The 21,922-nt window shown below is 35.5% G+C and overlaps 1 protein-coding gene across 1 annotated transcript; it reads right to left on the reverse strand.

Annotated features, from left to right (window-relative positions):
* Window positions 1-776: 776 nt before the first annotated feature.
* On the reverse strand, window positions 777-20,859 carry LOC140522496 (ankyrin repeat domain-containing protein 26-like). Its single transcript, XM_072637920.1, has 12 exons — window positions 20,784-20,859; window positions 20,114-20,142; window positions 19,948-20,029; window positions 19,799-19,843; window positions 17,631-17,680; window positions 16,797-16,935; window positions 14,650-14,863; window positions 12,929-13,109; window positions 11,172-11,315; window positions 8,635-8,856; window positions 5,426-5,575; window positions 777-1,927 (listed from the first exon to the last, which is right to left on the reverse strand). The coding sequence occupies exons 1-12, from the start codon at window positions 20,857-20,859 to the stop codon at window positions 977-979; spliced, it is 2,283 nt and encodes a 760-aa protein (XP_072494021.1). The 3' UTR covers window positions 777-976.
* Window positions 20,860-21,922: the final 1,063 nt, after the last annotated feature.

Genomic DNA, 21,922 nt, shown 5'->3' on the forward strand with positions numbered 1-21,922 from the left:
ATGACAAATCACAGAAAATGAGAGCTGCTATTAGACTGTGTAAAGCTGTTCTTATTCAACAACTAAAAGGCAGTGATACCAGAACTTGCAATTTTGCACACCGAGCAAGAATTATTAGTAAAACAATAAAAAGTACTGAGATTAAAAAAAAATTGGTAGTGAAGCACAATAAAAAATAATATTAGTAACCCCAAAATTAACTTCTTTTTGAATAGAATTACCGTCCTAAATTGAAAAGAAAAGGAGTGTCTAGACTCTGGATTTTCACTACAACTATCATTCTCTCGTTAGCGTTGCAAAGAGTAGTTCAGAGGAATCTGAATTGAAACTCGTCAGAATGTTGAGCATGTTTAAATGTTAATGAGATGTCTAATGGGAATATTCCAGAGTATCTCAAAAGAAATGTTATCTTTCAACTGTTACATTATTCCTAGCATTTTTTGGTAAGACTTCTCTTAAACTTCAGCGTTGGAATTAATTTATTCCATTTCAATATTCAAATAGAATATTAGGAAAATTAATAATATAAAAAATTATTTGTGTTTATACACTAGCGATTTCCCTTACAAATATTTATGAAACCAAAATGTCATGGCCTCTAGAATTTCTTCAATCAAAATGAGTCATCTTATCTACAAAAGCATTTTCTAATTTTAGTTTTATTTGGTTTTTAAATTATTATTTTATATGTCACATTATTTTCATTTAAGTTAATTACTTATATTTTATTACAGGATATTTACTTATTATTGCAATCATATTATCTTCAAAATCATGATATTACTTGTTCTATTTATCATATTATGGATTCTCATTCTCAATTCTTACATATCAGCATTTCCACAATGAAAGTTGATAACCTCACCAGCCTGTTGAAAATTAAAATTCCTAAATTATTTTGATTACAATTACTTTGACTTTCATTTCAAAAAGCTTTATCTTTGTCCAAGTATGACATTTAATGACCCAATCCTCTTTAAGCCTTCTCAATTTCATATTTACACATTTCTTCTCCAAAGTGGTTACATTCACTGACTAACACTTTCTTGCTCTCCTCTACTAGAAGAACTTGTTTTTCACTATCAGCATAAAGTTTTTTGAAGAGATCAATAAACTGTACCTGGGCATCACGCAGTTGCTTTTCTTTCATCGTGACTTTCTTCTGTGTGTCTTCAAGCGCTTGCTGAAGCACCATATTTTCACTCTGGATTTGCCCTAATCTTTCTTGGAGAGATTCATTTTCCAAACTACATCTGTTGAGTTTTTCCTTCAACACTCGATTTGTTTCTTCAAGTTCCTTTGCCTTCTCTTCAGCATGGTTCAGTTCTCTCTGTGTGTTTTCTACAATATATGTCTTTTCTCTGAGGGATTCATGGACATGGCCTAGCTCATTTTCTAAACTCTTGGCTCCACTTTCAGCCTGAGAGAGTTCTTCAGAAAGGAAAGCATGGTTCTCTCTTAAACTAGACAAGTCACTGTTTAACTTGTCCTGTACATGAAGCCACTCATCTCTTGCTTCCTGAAAGGAATGTTCAAGGGCTAGTTTGGACGCCTCACTTTGCTCATAATCGTCAATAACAGACATCAGACGAGACCTGTATGATTCAATTTCGCTCTCTAGTCTCTCTGTGTTTTCTTTTGCATTCTCCAATTGAGAGTTCAGCGCTGCATTCTCAGCTTTCAGAACCTTTACTTGGCCACTGTATTGAAATCGGATTTTTCTTAATGCTTCTCTATTCCATTTTAATTCCTGTTGAAGCTCCTCATTCTTCTCTTTCAAAGCTTCAGTTTCTTCTCTGTGGTGCTTTCTGGTTCGCTGATCCTTAATTTTTACTGTTTTTAATTCCACTTTGTGCATGGCAACTTCATACTGGATGATTTCCTTTTTCTCCTGCAAGTATTTTTCCTTTACATTCCTAACAGGAACCTAAACATAAGAAAAAGAAAAGAAAGTGTTATTCAAAATAAAATGACTTATTCTGATATTTCCTTCAAAATTCAAAGGAAACGCCAAGGGGCCAAGAAGCATAGTGTATTTAGAGAAAAAGTTCACTGAGGGACTTTCACCTCTTTCCCATTTCTATCAATTTGCTGAAAGAATACGACTGAAAACTGCTTCATCAACCAGAAGATTTGGGCACCATTTTTGAACTCACAAAGCTGTCTGTCTTTCAGTAGATTTGGTTTCCTTTTCTCCATACATTCTGTCTCACACTGATGATTCTATCTGAGACATGTCAAGGTTTTTGGAAAGGACTTTCAGTACATTATCTCACCTAAAATTTGCACCACCCTTGTGAGGGAAATATTTATATTCCTTCATATTGCTAATTGTGTAACAGAAGTGCACTTCACGCACGTAAAACTATAGACTGTTCGAGCAATAATGGACACTACTGATGAGTTAGTACTTCATTTTACAAATCAAGAACCAGAAGCCTAAAGACAGAAAATCATTTGTCGAAAGCCATCTGGATGGCAATGGACTGAAGCAGAACACAAAATCTTGGAAAAGTCATCCTTAGATGCAGAGTTTTAACAAACTTCAGACACATATTTGTAAAAACACACACATATATGTGCATGTATCAACGTATGTGTACATGTATATTTTTGTGTGTGCATATACACATGCACACAGGAACAAATATATCAATATAAATAAATATATAAATATAAATGTACATGTTAACATAGATAGATAGATACATAGACAGACAGACAGATAGACAGATAGATAGATATATATAGATATACAATAGGTAGGTATTCAGCAATTGCTCTTCCAGGAGGGCTGCTAACTCAACCAAATTGCATCAAGTAATGTTTGCATTAGGAAAAACATGAATGGATTACTACCATCTGCTCTAACGTGCAACTTTAGTGATATCTCCTTTATAAATGCTTACCGGAAAATTCTTCACTTCGTAGTTGTTTAAATTCTACCGTTTGTTATAAATGAAGTTTCTCTATTTTGTGTTAACTTCCACAGAGAGTGAAAATTCTTCAAGGAGACAGTGCACGTCTGACACACAGTCTTTTATCCTGCTCAGGATCTATCACAGTGTTGTTCACATAGACAATATTCACTAGTTGATGAAATAACGTTTGAACAAGGAAGAAACTGTAATTTCACTAAATTCTTACATACTGAAAACTTACACGATCAGGGAAATTACACAAGAAATGGTGCCAGTTTGGCCAGAATGCCAATAAAATGACCTACTTCTTGCTGCCAACGATGGACTCTAAGTTACTGCTTGCTTGGTATACCTTCCAGGAGTCAGTTCACACCTCGTTTCTTGACTGCAACCTGAAGCCAAAAGCTTATGAAGGTTCATATTTTAATCCAAGTCTTTCAGAAAGAAGTTGAGAGAAATGAAGACAAGAAGTGATAGGGGCGTTACTTGGGAAACAGAACTTATTTCATTCCAGTGCTCATTTCTGACACCTTGAAAAATTTCTCAAGCATGGACATTGAAAAGAAAAGTCATTTTCAGAAGAATGAGATTGGAATTCATAATAGTTTCTTAACTAAGCTGAGTACACTGAAATTGGCCAGGTTAAGAAAACTCTTTTGCAATATTAGGAGATGATTATCCAAATGTGGGAGGCAGTATTATTTATATATAGTGGACGTTGGTCTTTATGCTTTTGGAGCAGGGAAACTAGCATTTCCTACGTGTCCAATATGTGCCAACAATAAAGGCCATAAACATAAGAGATTTACAATAATGATCTCATTTGATTCTCACAACAACCCTGAGAAGTATGTACTAGTATTATCCCCATTTTGTGGCTGAGGAAACTGAGAAAAACTAAGTGACTTGCCTAGGATCACACAGACAGAATCTCCGGACACATTTGAAGTCAGATTTTTCTAACCCCAGACCCAAATTTCTATCGCTAATTCCCCCAACATACGTCTAAGTGGAGAAATATCTCATCATCCAAAGTTCTTTTTTAACCTGCTTTGGCAGAGTTACTTACTTACTTTTCAAGTTATGGTGACTACCAGGGTGAAATTGCGGTTGGAAGAATCTCAGAAATCTCCCTTACTTTACTTTGTGCCTTCCACCATGATGAATAGCATGCAGAAATACATGGAAATGTGGGAAAGCAACTGACAATGGAGAAAGCTATTTGATAGTATTAAAGGGAAGGGGCTAGAAGAATTTAACTGTCATGCTATTGTACGCTTAACTGCACTTTCATTTTAATAATTTCGAAGAATGATCATAGAAACTACAATACTTTCGTATTGAATTTCTACTTTTGGCGTCTGGGAAATTGAAACTTTATATAAAATCAGACTACAGAAACTCAAAGTACTTTAGCCCAACCATTACCTTAGAACAAATTTAATTTTAGGTAAACTTGCAACTCCTGGCAAAATCAACAGAAAACATTGAGTTTCCTTGTTCCTGTTTTTCTACTGCTAGTGCTACCACTACAAGTACTACTATCACTAGAACTACTAGTACTAGAACTACTACTAGTACTACTTGTACTGAAAAAATAATAACAATTACTTCTCATGACAGCATGCTTTGAAAACAACGTTCTATCAAAAATAACGAAGTCTAAATGATCACTGTCCTCAAGGAAATCTATGATAGTTGGGCAAACAAGAGGTAGAACACGGAAGTAATAGTTTGTTAACAGATGTGAACAGCATAAAGCAATAAATACCCAATGAGGTCATATCAAATGAAAAGTGGATTTCAGGAGATTCAGAAATCCATATGGGTGAAAAGTCCCAATGGCATTATGGCAAACGAATCATGCTTTTGGAAGGCACAAGCATGCTGGAGGTAAAGAGTCGATAGGTTTTTGACGGGTAGTGCAGATGAGGACGTGTAACTGTGTGTAAGCCAGAAGAAGAGTGTGAAGAAGGTATGGAACCAGAAATCTACATGGTGAGATCAGATCGATGAAGTTAGAGAATATTAATGAAATCATCCATCTCATTACTTGAATTCTCAATTGCATTTTGCAGGTACAATTTACATATTTACAAATTGTGAAGAAACAACCTTTTCCTGTTGTTCAAGGAGAAGTTTCAACGTAAGTAAACAAGTAATTTCTACTTCACAGTATTGCTTCGGGATTAAAAGAGAAAATAATGGTAAAGATCTTTCTAAACATAAGGAATCATAGAAATGATTTAGGCATTATGGGTCCTTGGGAAAACACCTCACTCTTTCTGTAAAGACAGATAAACCAAATTGTCAAGGACATCATGAGTGAATATTTGTATTGAAATTAGTGTGCACACATTGTGGAGTTTGTAGGTCTAATTTAATTCGACTTAATTGACAGAGCGTTCAGAAAATTTATACTGTTGACGAGAAAAAGGGAAATGTCACACTGCACACAATTTCCATTCATCAGGAACAAATTATTGATCTTTTTGCATACATACTTTACTTTTGGTTTCATCTACTTGCTTCGGTAGTTTTTCCTTCTCTTCATAATTCCTTCGATAAAATGATGTAACTTGTTGCGAAACTATTCTCATGGCTTGGTAGTTGCCAGAAACAGGAACTTCTCGCTGAAGATTTCTTTCTCTGGCCTGAGAGATATATGTCCAAATTATTTCTATTGCTGATTTCAGAAAGCAGAATTAGCTCATATGAAATAAATATCATGTCAAAATTCACATCAAAAGTCATTATAGTTCTGCATGCAATTTAATTTCATCAACATATTCATAATTTTCATAGATTTGCGGTATTAATATCTTAGATGTTATTTAACAAAATTCCCGCATGTTGCACATGAGAAAAACGAAACTCCAAAGAGGTTAGTTGAGTTACCCAAGCTCCTAACGTTAGTCGTTTCTAGGGACAAAGATTGACACTTGGCTCCTGACACGAGAAAGCTCTTTTGATTATTCTACTCAACCTTCATTTAGCATGGGTCAAATGAGATCTTTCTACTTGCTCAAACATTCAGCCTGATTTCCCATTACCTGTTTTTTGAGCATAATTGTATCACCTCAAAAGTTATCTAGGGACTAAAATATGATAGGTGAGACTCACATGGAAGGTAATGGAATGAGGGGGGAGGAATGTATACTTTTTTGTACTTGATAGCCACATTAATGGTTTCCCATTCCGTTTTTCAGAAAAGTTAACTGCCTCATTTCTATGCACCAACCTTTAGAAAGAAGAGGACATCTACAAGAAACGTTTGAATTTTCCTTCCTCTCATTGTTTAACTCGGGGGAAGGAACGTAGGTACTGGTACGCATGTCAGGCTTGGTAAAAGCACTTCACATGAATGATGTGCTTTGCTCAAAGCCACAATGAGAACCACACATATGGTCACTAGCTGCTGTTCCCATCTTCAAGAGTCTTTGCTAAGCCTTCAAAGAATTCCTTTTCCTGTTCTGATAGGAATTACACGCCTGGTTTCAGTCCATCGGCAAAAAAAAAGGAAACTGCGGAAAACATGCTAGCTCTCCCGCTTATGCATATATAGCACATTACAAAATCAGAGTTTTGTACCTGCAGACGTATTCATTCATTCACATATGTGTATAAGCAAATATACACACAGAGATACAAAGTCGTGTGTTTATGGACTGTTATACTGCAGAAATTCATCTCTGCTTTCATCATAGTGCCAGGCAAGTTATTGCATAAATTATGAATACCAAATGAAGCCCCAAATCAAAAGAAATCAAAATGTTTTCTCCTATTAGACAAGTTGAAATACTTTGTGAAACTAAATTTAACTAAAGTCTGGTAAGTTGTTTTGAAGAAAACGTAAGGCTAAAAGAAGACAATGTAAAGTTGAGAAAGTAAAATGGGCGCAATTCACTGAATTCTTACATGTTAACTAAATTCTACCATTGAATGACAAGATAAAATTTTCATATTTTTTAGATGAAATTATTACCCAGTACAATATATGGTACAATGGACGCTCATTGTATATATGACAAATCACAGAAAATGAGAGCTGCTATTAGACTGTGTAAAGCTGTTCTTACTCAACAACTAAAAGGCAGTGATACCAGAACTTGCAATTTTGCACACCGAGCAAGAATTATTAGTAAAACAATAAAAAGTACAGAGATTAAAAAAAAATTGGTAGTGAAGCACAATAAAAAATAATATTAGTAACCCCAAAATTAACCTCTTTTTGAATAGAATTACCGTCCTAAATTGAAAAGAAAAGGAGTGTCTAGACTCTGGATTTTCACTACAACTATCATTCTCTCGTTAGCGTTGCAAAGAGTAGTTCAGAGGAATCTGAATTGAAACTCGTCAGAATGTTGAGCATGTTTAAATGTTAATGAGATGTCTAATGGGAATATTCCAGAGTATCTCAAAAGAAATGTTATCTTTCAACTGTTACATTATTCCTAGCATTTTTTGGTAAGACTTCTCTTAAACTTCAGCGTTGGAATTAATTTATTCCATTTCAATATTCAAATAGAATATTAGGAAAATTAATAATATAAAAAATTATTTGTGTTTATACACTAGCGATTTCCCCTACAAATATTTATGAAACCAAAATGTCATGGCCTCTAGAATTTCTTCAATCAAAATGAGTCATCTTATCTACAAAAGCGTTTTCTAATTTTAGTTTTATATAGTTTTTAAATTATTATTTTATATGTCACATTATTTTCATTTAAGTTAATTACTTATATTTTATTACAGGATATTTACTTATTATTGCAATCATATTATCTTCAAAATCACGATATTACTTGTTCTATTTATCATATTATGGATTCTCATTCTCAATTCTTACATATCAGCATTTTCCCAGTGAAAGTTGATAACCTCACCAGCCTGTTGAGAATTCAAATTCCTAAATTATCTTGATTAAAATTACTTTGACTTTCATTTCAAAAAGCTTTATCTTTGTCCAAGACATTTAATGACCGAACCCTCTTTCAGCCTTCTCAATTTCATATTTACACATTTGTTCTCCTAAGTGGTTACATTCACTGACTAACACTTTCTTGCTGTCTTCTACTAGAAGAAGTTGTTTTTCACTATCAGCATAAATTTTGTTGAAGAGATCAATAAACTGTACCTGGGCATCACGCAGTTGCTTTTCTTTCATCGTGACTTTCTTCTGTGTGTCTTCAAGCGCTTGCTGAAGCACCATATTTTCACTCTGGATTTGCCCTAATCTTTCTTGGAGAGATTCATTTTCCAAACTACATCTGCTGAGTTTTTCCTTTAACACTCGATTTGTTTCTTCAAGTTCCTTTGCCTTCTCTTCAGCATGGTTCAGTTCTCTCTGTGTGTTTTCTACAATATATGTCTTTTGTCTGAGGGATTCATAGACATGGCCTAGCTCATTTTCTAAACTCCTGGCTCCACTTTCAGCCTGAGAGAGTTCTTCAGAAAGCAAAGCATGGTTCTCTCTTAAACTAGACAAGTCACTGTATAACTTGTCCTGTACATGAAGCCACTCATCTCTTGCTTCCTGAAAGGAATGTTCAAGGGCTAGCTTGGACGCCTCACTTTGCTCATAATCGTCAATAACAGACATCAGACGAGACCTGTATGATTCAATTTCGCCCTCTAGTCTCTCTGTGTTTTGTTTTGCAGTGTCCAATTTAGAATTCAGCACTGCATTCTCAGCTGTCACAACATTTACTTCTTCACTGTACTGTACTCTGATTGCTGTTAGTATTTCTGCATTCAACTGTAATTTCTGATGAAGATAATCATTCTTTTCCTTTAAAATTTCTATATGGTTTTCTTTGTCTCGATTCTTAATTTTTAGTGTATCTACTTCGAGTTTGAGCATGGCATTTTCATCCTCTAAGATTTGATTTTTGTCGAACAGATATTTTTCTTTCTCATGGCTGTCAGGAATCTAAACATAATAAACAGAAAAAAAGTGCTACTCAAAATAAAGTTATGGATGCTGATTATTCCCTAGCAATTCCAAATAAACGCCAAGGTACCAAGAAGCATACTTTAGTAAAACAAAATTAAAATGAGGGAGTTTGCCCTATTTCACATTTCTCTCAGAGTCAGTTTTCACAAAGAACACATTTTAAAAGTGCTTCATTAATCAAAAGGCATGGAGTGTACTTTTAGGCCTAGAAAGCTTATATTTTATTTCCTTTGCTCTGTCCATTCTATTCCACGCTGATAAGTCATATTGTTAATAGAATTAAAATACTTAATATTTTCAAACTGCCTCTTCTATGTTGAGTTATTTTACTCATTTTCAGTGTTGTGCAATCTCTTCTGTATATCTTAGATTCTTTTCCCTTTCCCCCACCTCCTTTCTTCTTCTCTCTCCACTTACTGCCTTACACGGTGTACGATCTTATAGAGCATCAATATCTTGTCTTATATCTTATCTAGTATCTTGTATCTATACATACATTCCTATTAAGTGCATTTTTACCTTAGTTATACTCCCTAGAAGAATTAAAATGAACGGGGGAAACCATAAAACAAAATGTAACAGAAAAGACAATGCTGTGCTACATTCTGCGATCAGATTTCATAGTTGTTTCTCAGCATGTGGAAGGCATTTTGCTTCAAGAAGCCAAAGGGAATTTTTTAAGTCCTTGCAATGCAACGAGGTACTACATCTACAAGAATATTTCCTCACACACTCTGGTTGTTCCTGCATACAATATTTTCCTGGTGCTGCTCCTGTCACTCATCATCAGTTCACATAAGTCCTTCCAGGCCTCTCTAAAGTCTTCGTGACACATTGCCTTTGGTGGTATTCAGCAAAGTACTTCCCATACATTGTCTCACCTAAGCCTTGCCACACCCTGATGCGGGAAATATTGATATTCTCCTCCCCGTTTTACAGATTAGAACTTAGGTTAGGATACATTATTGAACAACCTGTCCATTATCACACTCAGTAAGTATCAGCAGCAATATCTCAATCCAGGTCTCTTCAGACTCCAAATCTAGCACACTTTTTTCAATAGCTTATTTCCTTTCAGCAGTTGATATTAAGAATTTGTCCTAAATGGAGACTCCTTGCCCTGGTACAATGAACTTCACTCCAGAACAATGAACTCATAAGTCTTATGTTTCTTAGTAGAAGTCTTACGAATAATCGATTTTCTCATGGATGTGTCGCATTTTCATAGCATCATTGATTTAAAACTTTTAGAAGTTATCAAGTTGAAATCTCTCATTTTAGGGAAGGGAAAAGTCAGGCCTAGAATGTGGTCCCCTACTGATGGTAACCTAGTCTTAACCATGACATGTTAAAGAAATGATGAAAGAATTATTGGGGCCAAATAATAAAATATGAGTATTGCACTCCCATCACAACCAAACTCCTCCAGGAGCGTTGGATCCCGTTCAGGACCAGAGAACAGAGTTTTGTCCAATAGCTTAGAAGCTGCATTCTATGATATCTTTTCTAAAAAGCCAGAAGGAGAGCATGAATTGGTCACAGGTGAGTTCAATGAAGCACTCCAGTGTGCAAGCACCAAAGGACTACTAAGGGCCAACAACCCAAATGGTTTACTTCAAACAACTGTTGAAAAACAGAAGAAAATGAAAATTTCTAATTTTGGCATTTGAGAAACTTGTGTTTCTATCATGCTGAGCAATGATGAATGTGAGCGAATGGAGGAATTCATGGCCCGGATAGAGCCTTATGTCAGAAACCTAAGTGAAATTTATTTCTGTGGCAAATACTTTTATTCCTTTTCTTTAATGAAAGATGAGGGAGACAAGAAGGTGAAATAGAGCAATCTATTAACATATATTTCAGAACCCTCACTCTCTTCCCTGAAAAGTACAAGCAGATGATATCCCTTAATCAAGGAAGAAAAATGGTTTGTGTTTGAGGTGTCACCTTCTACCTAGTTGCATTCCTTTCTCTCTCTAAGCTAGGAGTTAGTGACACTGATGTGCTGCCCCTTTCCTATGTCCAGAAAGGAAGAGGCACTGTTGTGCACCAGGAACTTTTTTCAGTAGACGTAAAGTTGGGTCTCGGGAGAGATCATTCAATTAAAAGAAAAAGAAACGGTCAAGCAAGACAAACAGCATTGTGCTGATTTTGGTCACTAGCTGTGTCCTGAACTATCTGTTGCAGACAGATGGACGGGACTGAGGATAACAAAGATGTCCCAAAATGAAGAACCGAAATCTGAACTTTCAAAATATGTAGTTAGATTTGAAAATGACCAAAGTAAATACCTCAGAAGTCTGAGTGATTTTGGAAGCAGTTGTTTTGTTTTCTTTCTGCTTCGAAAGAGGATTGTTCAGAATCCCACTTTGCAAAGCTGTAACATTTAGCTCCGGAAAAAGTGGTCCTTGAGTTTCCTTTAGCTCTTCTTCGTCCTGCGGACAAGAAGTTCATAAAATTTTCATCACCATTTTCCTTCAACAGTCAGCAACAACATTTTACCTTTAAATGGAATACAGAATCGGACAAAGCACGGAAACTAACTTTAAAAACTCAAAGAAAAACAGGCTACTGAAAAGGAAAAGCAACAAGAAGGAAAGCATTTCAAAGTTGGAAAGGAACCTCAATCACTCCTCAGGGCGATCCACACCCAGGGTTAAGTCCTTAACTCTTACAAGCCTCAGCTTGAAGTCTTCACAGGTGAGGATAGATACCATATCTCAAGTGAACTCATTCGATTTGTGGATGGTTCTCTTTGTTGGCAAGTTTTTTCTCATTAATCTTAAAAATGTACATTTGTGCAACTCTTATCCATGGCTCTTAGCTCTTATCCTTACACTGAAGCAGAGCAAGCTTCGTCCTTCTTCCACATGACTCTCCTTCAAAAACTTGAACATAAAAGGATCAATAGCTCTATTTTCTTGAACAGATCCTCAAAAGTCATGGTCCCCAAGGGCCTTCCTCATCCTGTTTGCCATTCTGCTTATTAGCGAGCATAATTCTGAGGAAGCCACAAATGAGTTAAACAACATAAGCCTATCTACTTATTCACTTCAGAGTAGAGAGTGCTTTTCACCTTCTCTATTTTGGTAGCTATACTTTTCTGAATAAGATGCAAAATTACGCTAGCTTTTGGGTTCTCAAATAACATCAATAAATCAACTTTAGTTTAGAACTGGCCACGATTCTTATATCTTTTCAGGCAAAATGCTATCTAAACCTATTTCCCCCAACTCATACGTATGAACCTAATTTTGTAACTAATTGTATAATTTGACAGTAATCCTCACTAAATATCATGTTATGAATAGGCTCAGTCCAGTACTCTGACTTACTGAGAATTTGCATTTCCTCCATGTAGAAAGTCTGCAATAATTTTAAGTAAATCAACACGTAAATAAGTAAAACATAAAGACCCTAGAGACCAATAAACTCTTCTGAAAGCCTGAAGGATGTGTGCTAAAGTGTAGTGAAAGGAAGAGAAAAAGAGAACGAACTTGCACTTGCATTGCCCAAAGTATTTTCAGATAAGGAGACTCTCTCTAAAAATGGAGAGGAATCCTCTGGAACTTATGTTGCTATCAAAGTTGAGGATAGAGCAGTGGTGTCAAACAGATCCTCCAGTACTGAGTTCTATGGACAGATCTGGGGGACTTTGAAACCTTTGGCTCAGGGTTAGGTGAGATGAACTCCGTGGCAACATTTGAACCCAGGTTTCTCTGGATATCAGGTTAGTTCTATTCACTACGCCATAGTGATCCTCTACTGTGAGATATACTTTAAAAAGTACTAATTTCACTTTACTCTTTCATGGCTCTTTAGACTGCAATTTTACATTCTAATGCTACTGCATGGGATATATATTTTTTTATATTCATGAGTACATATCTACAAATGATTAGACCCAACTTACTTACACTAGACATAAAAATCCTAGTCCTTTCTCAAGATTAAAAAGAGTATGATGTTCACTTCCCCACTCCCAGGGAACCCACAAGTTTTCTTACCAAGAACAGATGGAAATAGTGACTTTAAAATTCCAATTTACCTGTTTCGAATGATTTGTTTCTGTTCTCAATTCCAGGTCCAGAGTTCTGAGAGGGTATTGAAATTCCTGTCTTAGCTCCACTTTTTCACCACATCGTTCTTTTTTTCTGAACTGGTGACTCATTTTTAGAACTAGCTTTTCTTCAGCGTCTTGCTCAATTTCTTCTTGCTTCCCGGGAACCCTAGAAGAAAATTGTCCTTTTTCAATGACAATGCAGTAGAAATAAGGAAGAAATACCATTGAATATACTCATCTGGATTTCTAAAGGAAAAGAAGATTAATTTATTGGGAACTCGATCTATGTAGAGAACTCCCTGTCAAGGAACTCCCTCTGTTCATGCAGAGTGGTCCGTGCTCTACACTTTTGAGTTGACCTGTTTCTGTTCCCTATTACACTGAGAATAAACGTAACTTGCACAGGCTCACAAAGTCAGGATGTGTCAGAAACTGATGGAGTTCTTGGGTGCCTGTGCTTGGACACAATTCTAAAATCACGTTTCTCTTTCAAAATCGCATTTCTCCCTAGCCTCAAAACATTATCTCAGGCAGTTTCTCCCCAGTGCAAGAAAACAGCCTGTCACAGCAACAACTATTATCTCCTTACCTGATACAATAGCCAGTTACAACCATAGAATTCAGAAGTTTGAACAGCTGTGTGCTGGCTGAACAGTCTGTGAACATGACCAGAACGACATTGACTACTCATTGACCCATCATATGTTTCCTCGATTTAGATATAGGAACACTCCCTTACATTTTTCTTGTCCAACAAGATATTCGTGAGACCAATCTGGCATCCGTTAGTCTGTCCTGACCACTAGTGGACTTAGGGATGTTTCAGTCCTAAAACCGCATCTCTATGCAGTTGCCACTCCTCCTTATGCTATTTCCCTGTGAACTCTGCGTATAATACCTGCCAGGTAGATACCAAAATTGCATGTTCCTTTAACAAATAACCTCTGCTTAACCATTGCCTAGTCTCACCTTGAGTCATCTGCTTAGCATATTTGGCACATGTTTTCCTATAGACTATCGTATATAAACTTTACCTGTACCCAGCTAGGGTTGCAGTTTCCCTAAGAACCCTTGCTGCTGAAAAGTGTCAGAAAGCTTTACCTTGATGTCAAAAATGTTTGAGTTTGTGAATTCATTCCAGGTGACCTGCCCGTGGTACTCTGGTCTTTGCGTGGCACTTATTGCCCCTCTGCCAGTTGTCATCAAAATCAGAGGGGAACCCATTTTTTTTATCCAGGCTGCTCCAGGGCATTTTAATTCTATCAAAACTGTATCATATATTCACTTGGATGCTTTTGTTTCTTGTATTCAATGAAGAGAAATTCCATAAATTGTATGGAGCTGGAACAAAAGATTATTTCCAAATTCCCGAGTTCTGATACATTTCAAATTCGCCGGTGAAAAGTGTAGAGGGGGATGCATATGAAATTACATCCATTTTTCCATTACTATTGATTAGTGAAGTGATTTTTTACTTCATGTTGAAAAAAATGAAACACAGCTACTTGTGTTACAGTTTTCAAAATTCACTACAAATGCATCTCTACCTGATATCCACAGAGTAAAAATGAGTAAGTAGGGTTCATTCATAATACTGTTTGAATGAGGTGGTATTTTGGCCTTCCTAACCTCAAATCCTCTATCACATTTCTTCAACGGTAAGAAAAAAGCTTCCAAGGATTTGTTTAAAATCATGAGTTCCATACCTCGTGCTACGGAGTTCTCTTTTCCATTCTGCTTTTTGTTGCTCTAAGTCAGACACCATTTGCCTTGTTTCTGATAATTCTTCCCGCAGTCCACAAATCTTGTTTTCTAAACTCTTCACTTTCCTGGTGAGTAATGGACAATGTCCTTTTTTACGTACCACTGATCGATCATATCTAAGTATTGCATCTTCATTTTTCACAAGTTTAATAAAATCTGTACAGAGAAAAACGCAAGTCAATAAAAACATGAGTATTTTAAAATCCGCTGAACCGTAGCAGTATACTTAGAATTCAAATACTCTGGCAATGACAAAATCATATCCACGTATAAATCCTCACATATTGCAAAATAATGCGTTGTCAAAAATTTACATTGAAGATGACAATAACCTATTTCTATGTGTGCACTGTAGGCAATGAAACACAATCTCTAAGTGACAAATTAATTGATATAAAAAAATCTGAAAGCTCAGAATTCTTCACAATGAAAGAAAAATATTTGTGAAAAGGAAGTATTTTGAGGTGTATTCTGGGTGGGACAAATAAGATTCATCCAAGGGATTATATACTTAATATCTACATAATGAAAATATAGTGAATTATTTTAGAAATATAAACATGTTTTGCTTTACATAATTGTATGGAAACACTGTTTCCTCTTTAGAGATTTATAATATCAACAAGTATGTAATATTCACACATTGAAATATCCATCCTCATTTATTCATTGGCGAAACCTCTGGTAACTTGAAACACCAGAGGAAGGTCAAAAATGGTTCTGAGCACTAAAGAAAATAGCTGCCCCTTTATTCTTGAGAGACATATGGAGTCAAATTGAGACCTAATCCAGAGTTAGAAATGTTCGTTATGTCGTTACAGTTTCAACGAACTTGATTATTGGGTTTTCCTTGGGAACTTCCAATTCTTCATATATTCATTCACTGTTGAACTGAAGTGAGGCAACAAGAGAGAACCCAATTGCTGGATGTAGACATACTGGAGTAGAAGAGAAGCTGACACTGAGGGAACTGGTTAGCTCACCGATTCAAAGAAAAGAAGGTACTGAGGCACCGAGAAGTTAAAAGACTTGTTAAGATTCGCACAACTGGAACGTGTTAAAGGCAGAATCTGAACCTAGCTATTCACGGCATCGTGTCCAGTGCACTATCCTATATGCCATGCTGAGAGAAGAATTATAAAAACTAGGCAGAATATTTACAAGATGTTTGATATTTGGGGCCATTTTATGAAAGATTATCATATTTTGACTATTCTTTACATGAAAGAGTTCACTCCTTGAGATCTTTATACTCGTAGTCAGTTCAGTCTCTTCAATGGTTCTCCTATTATCAACCAATATTACTAACACAGATTATATAATATAGCACTTAGAGGCTTACAAAATACACCTCCTCCAACAACAATCCTGTGAAGTATGACATTTTATACGTTATGAAACTGAAGTTCCACGTTTAAGTGTGTGCACTACAGACAAAATCAAGGCCCTGTGCAAATGTGTAATATCCTAACTTTCCATATTTAATTCTTACAGGTATATATTGTCCAGAAAAACTGGATTTTTCAGTGTCACTTTTTTACCTTTCTACTCAGAGTTTCCATGGTTGAAAATGTTCATTTCATCTCATTATTTTCCCATGATCTCTACCTACTGAATTCATACTCATTCTTTAAAAGTCAACTCAAATGCTACCTTCACACACAGGTTATTTATTTTGTAATGTTGATAGTCTTTCCCCCACTGAACCTCAAACAGCAATATGACTGTGCTTCTCAAACATACATATATATATATATGCATATATATGCACACATATATAGTACATATATACGTATATGTACATATACATATATATATGAATATACATATTAATTTTTGAGTTATCTATGTAGGCTATATTCCGTACTAGATTGCACATTGAATGAGGAAACTTATCTAAACTTTGAATATTTAGCACACAATAGGTACTTAGTGATTCTTTGGTGAAGGTCTGCCAGAGATTAAGCTGACCTCTACTTTGCTATGAGAAAATGGGTTAGGACTTCAGTGGTATCTTCTTGCATACACACACATCTTTGGTTTCTGTTGAACATTGTTATTTTCTTAGGAAATTGTAAAACGTTCGTACCATCACAACCAACACTAAGTTGTTCCATCACTAACAAAACATTCTTATAGTTTAAGGCAGGTAAATCATCACCCTCTGTAGCTGTGTCAGAAGACTGAGTGAGGTCATCACAATTGTTTGCATCCATCTGTACTGTGTCCTGTAAAATACATGACAGCAGGGGAAAATTAAAAAAACAAATATTTAAAGAACAACAATGGCTAACATTTCTGTCGCACTTTCAGATTTTCACAAAACTTCGTGGCATTCTCACAACCATTTTGTGAGACAAGCAATATTCATAATCATTTTACAAATGTAAGGTGGCTTGTCCAGTATCATAGACTTAGCTAGGAATCCAAGGATGGATTCACAATTAGGTCTTATTGACCCTACCTAGTATGCCACCTAACCCAATTAGAAGCTACATTATTTAGGAATCTTGTGAAAATTATCATATATATATGATATCATGTATGATATCATATAACGTATATAAAATAACGATATATAAGCATATATTATTATATCATATGTATAATATATATAATCACATCTTCCTGATTATAAACATTCTTCTTTAATATATAGGGAGAAATGAAGTAAATTCCAGCTTTATCATCAAATTTCTAGCATTCACAATGGACATATTTGACTAGGAGACAATTTCTAAAATTATTCATTTTCAGATTAACTATTCCTATTCGTTGTCACTGAAACATGCATTATTTTCTAAAGTTATTGCAAAAAGCATTGAAAAGTAAACCAAGTTATGAAAGTCTTGCAAGCAAACTAGCATGAAAGGCACTTTGCATAATACAAAATATCAGAAATTGGAATATTATTATTACATACCTGTTCCAGGTCACTTTTATCAAAACTTTCTTGACTTTCCTCTGATGATCCTTTAAATTCCAATTATTGGGTTAAATGGGCATTAATGTCTAAGTAAGAGGTGATTTTATTCAGAAGCATTTTTCTCATAGAAATGAAACCTCCCCCTCTTATCAGCAGTGGCAATCAGGACAGCTATAAGTTATCCATTGTATTCTCTTTTCAAGAAAGGAATGAATATAAGAAAATTCGATTTCACTAATCATGCATTCATCAAATTATTCTGTAATCTCAATCAACTGCTGCATTTTAAGTAGCTTGTGAGATGTTCATTTTATACCAAATCACAGGAAGCTGTGAGGATTGATTTACGTATTCATTCCAGATGAAATTGTAAAATTTGAAAATTAAAGGTAAACTAATGAACAATGGTCATGTGTGATCATTTTGGTAGTTAGGCCAGGAGTAATCAATCCATTGGGTTACTTGTTTTTCTCAATGATGAAAGAGCAGGAGAGAGGCTTGCTAGCCTTCACGGAATGTGGGGAATATATTATCTGATATCTGCCCTCCTTTTCACTGTCCAAGTAGTAGAGTTATTTATATTCATTTGTCAAACCCTTTTGTCTGCCCTGGATCTAACCTTCTACAGAAACTGCTGATTCCAAGATTAGCAATGGTCTCTAAAGGCTAAATCTGATAGCCTTTATCCTCGTTCTTACTCTTTCTTGACCTTACATGGTCGTGATCACATACTGTTCAAGTTCTATGCTTCATGGATAACCTCCTCTGATGCTATTTGTTAGCAACTCTCATGATTTCTTGAGATAGGGTCAGAACACGTCATAGCAGACTATATTCACATTTTGACAATCTTACTAGACTGACGGAACAGGGTATTATTGTCATTATACTTTGCCTCCCTTTCAGAAAAGCATTTGACAAATTCCTACAAGTCATCTTTCTGGACAGAATAACAAACGCAAGTACAAGAACAGGATAGAGAATTACATAGAAATGGTTGTCAGAATTTCTTGGGAGTTTTTTGGATGATGTGCTTTCTCTGAATCAATATAATAGCCGTGAGAGACAAAGCAATTTTAGATTTCATCAAAATAGAAATCACGTTCAGAGGAAGGGAGATATAAATCCAGCTGACCCCTGCCTTCGTCAGACCACACCTAAATACTGTTCTGTGTTTTGGGCACCATCTTTTGGGACTGGCTCCTGGATCTCTCAGCCTGTATGTCCTCCTGGAGCTTCAAATTCAACATGAACAAGTCTGAACTCATCATTTTCTTTTCTCTCCATTCCAGCTCTTAAATCTACAGTCTTTAATACTTTTTATCTTTGGTAAACGCATGCCATCTTCTCAGGAATATGGGCCCGTATCTTTGATACTCCTCTCATCCATATATGTATGTGTGTGTATGAAGAAACATACACATGCAAAAGCTGCTAAGTCCCTGTTGATTCTACCTCCATCACATCTGTCATCCTCTCCCTTTTCATCAGTATCAAAGAACCCCCATTTCACGAACTCCTCAACTTTTACCTGGATTTTTGCCATAGCTTACTAAGCAGTCTTCATATTTCTGAATTCTACCTTCTCTGCTTCCTTCTACACAAAGTCATCAAGTAATCTCTTTAAGACACTGAACTGGCCATTCTCTTGCTCTCAATCCTTCTGTGGTACCTTATTGCTGCAGTTCTCGGGGCTATGAAACCTTTCTTCCACAACCAATACCCTTTCTCCTGATCTCTCACCCCTCAATTTTCCTGGAGCAGTGTAATTCTTCTCCCTTACCTTCCATACTGCTGACATTTTAACACAGTTTGTACGTTGTACCCCTTCAGAGAAAGTAAATTTCTTGAGGCAAAAAAACTGTTTGTTTTTATCTTTCCATCGTCCAATAAAGCAGCAAGAATGTGATATTCACATGATAAATAATCGTTCCTTAATAAATACTAACTTGAATTGCGATAATACATACATAACTCAATTTATGTGGCTTTGGGAAATGTAGAAAGGAGGCAGCAAGTACAAAAATGCCACTTGAAATACGGTACTCATAACACAATAGCAAAAACCTGAAAACTGCAGGGCACATCTCCTATTAGGTGTGATTTTTTGAAAATAAAAATCATTTAATCTCCTACTTGTAAAAAAGGGGAAAATGAGACAATACCGTCAATATCATCTGAGTCATCTAAGTTCCTTTCTTCCACTAAATCTGTAAGATAAGTAGGGAGAAAGGGAAGGAGAAAAGGATATGAATATTTACGTTTTTAAAAATATACTTTCTTTCTTCCTAAATTATAGAATTAGGACACTTACATGACTTTCGTTTTTCCTGAACTCCATTTCCCAGGTTATCATTCGTGTAATAAACATGCGTTTCTGTAGTGGGTTGAATGGACTATGAAACCAATAAGAAGAAGATAGTTATATTGAAAGCTTTGAATAAATATCAGATGTAAATTAACAGTATCATTTTTATTACCTTCACATTTTGATGTCTCTCAAGAGAATCTGAAAGAAAAAGAATGAAAGGTTTATCAACAAGTGTATTTCAGCAATATAATACCATCACAACTTCCCACAAAACGAATAGGCTTGTTGGATCCCAGTATGTAAATTAAAGAATGAAAGCCATAATTTGGTGTACTTCCGGTTATGGCGTTTGCATCACAGCAATTAGAATCAATTATCAGTTCTTGAAATAAAACAAGAATATAGTGTTAACACAACATGCAACGCACATTTCAAATAGACCCTACTTCAAGGGTTTTACATATTTGTATATGGAGCAGTACATAACATGCTCCACAGTGACACATGTAAAGGTGATTCTTTTGAAGGGATGGATACTCAAGATTCCCAGGGGGCTCTTATGAAGTTGATGCTGCAACACAGCATCATATCTTCCAAACAATGGCAGTGATTGATGCAATTATATCACAAGGGACCCCAGTGTGGATGATTCCTTAATTAGTTGTATAATTTGGAAATTCGCGTAATATGTAAGCAGTCACAATAAGGTACTTTCAAACAATGTATAAATGATATTCTTATCTCAGAAATAAAGAGCTAGAATTATGTTTTGAATACATCCACTTCGATGCACACTTGTAGAATAACAGTTAATAATACAGTTTCATTTCTTTCCTTACCAGTGCTGCCTACTGGCATCTTTACACCTCTGGTATCCATTAATTTATCAGTCTTAAAAGGTTTTTCTTTACTCATGACGGAAAGTGCCGTCCACAGCCAGAGAAAGTACTAAGGAGTGTGAATTCAGAGTCAAGCAGACAATTTTCCTTTCGTTTTATTTTCTTTGTCATGGCTCTTCCCATTCACTCCAGTTCTTCTATATAACATGACTAATGTGAAAAAACGTTTGATAGGAAAATACATGTACAGCCTATATCTGATTGCAGAATGTCTTGAGGAGGGGGAAAGGGAAGGAGGGGGAGAAAATGTAAAATTAATGGAAGTGTATGTTCAAAACTATAAAAATATAAAAGCTACTTTTTAAGTTTAGTTTATCCATATAGGAAAGAACGTATATAAAATATTTTTAAGACATGATGGAAAAACTTTTGCCATTTGGAGAGTTATTTCAAGAAAGAAAAATTGTTTTAGTCATCTCCTTTAGTAATTCAAAGTTATTAATATATAAACACCCTTTCCACATATGTATTTTACCATTAATGAAAAAGAAATCTATGTACATGTTGGAGATATATCTCAGAAATCAAAATTTGAAGCTTTGAAACTATTGTATACTTTTAAAATATCATTTGTTTTCAGTATTCAACAGTCATTTCCATATATCTTAGATTCCCCCCTCCCTGTAACCCCGTATCTCCCCATGTCCATGCTGAGACAGCATACCGTTTGTTATAGATTCTACACTTACATTCCAATTCAATATATTTTCACCTTGGTCATGTTACATAGAAGAGTTAAAACGAATGAGAGAAATCCTAAAACAAATCAAAACAGAATATAAAAGAAAATGATCTGCTTCATTATGTGATGAAATTTCGTAGTTCTTTCCCTGCATGTGGAAGGCATTTTGCCTTAAGAGACCACTGGAAATTATGTAAATCCCTGCATTGCAATGAAGTGCTACGCCTAGCAGAAAAATTCCTCCCATATAGCGGTTGTTGCTGTGTACAAAGGTCTCCTGGTTCTGTTCCTTTCACTCACAATCTTTTCACATTACTATTTCCAGGCCTCTCATTAATCTTCCTGTTCATCATTTCTTATAGCAAAACAGTATTCCATTACATTCCTGTGCCACACT

Source organism: Notamacropus eugenii, chromosome 2 (genome assembly GCF_028372415.1).
Source record: "Notamacropus eugenii isolate mMacEug1 chromosome 2, mMacEug1.pri_v2, whole genome shotgun sequence".
In the NCBI taxonomy this organism is placed as follows: domain Eukaryota; kingdom Metazoa; phylum Chordata; class Mammalia; order Diprotodontia; family Macropodidae; genus Notamacropus; species Notamacropus eugenii.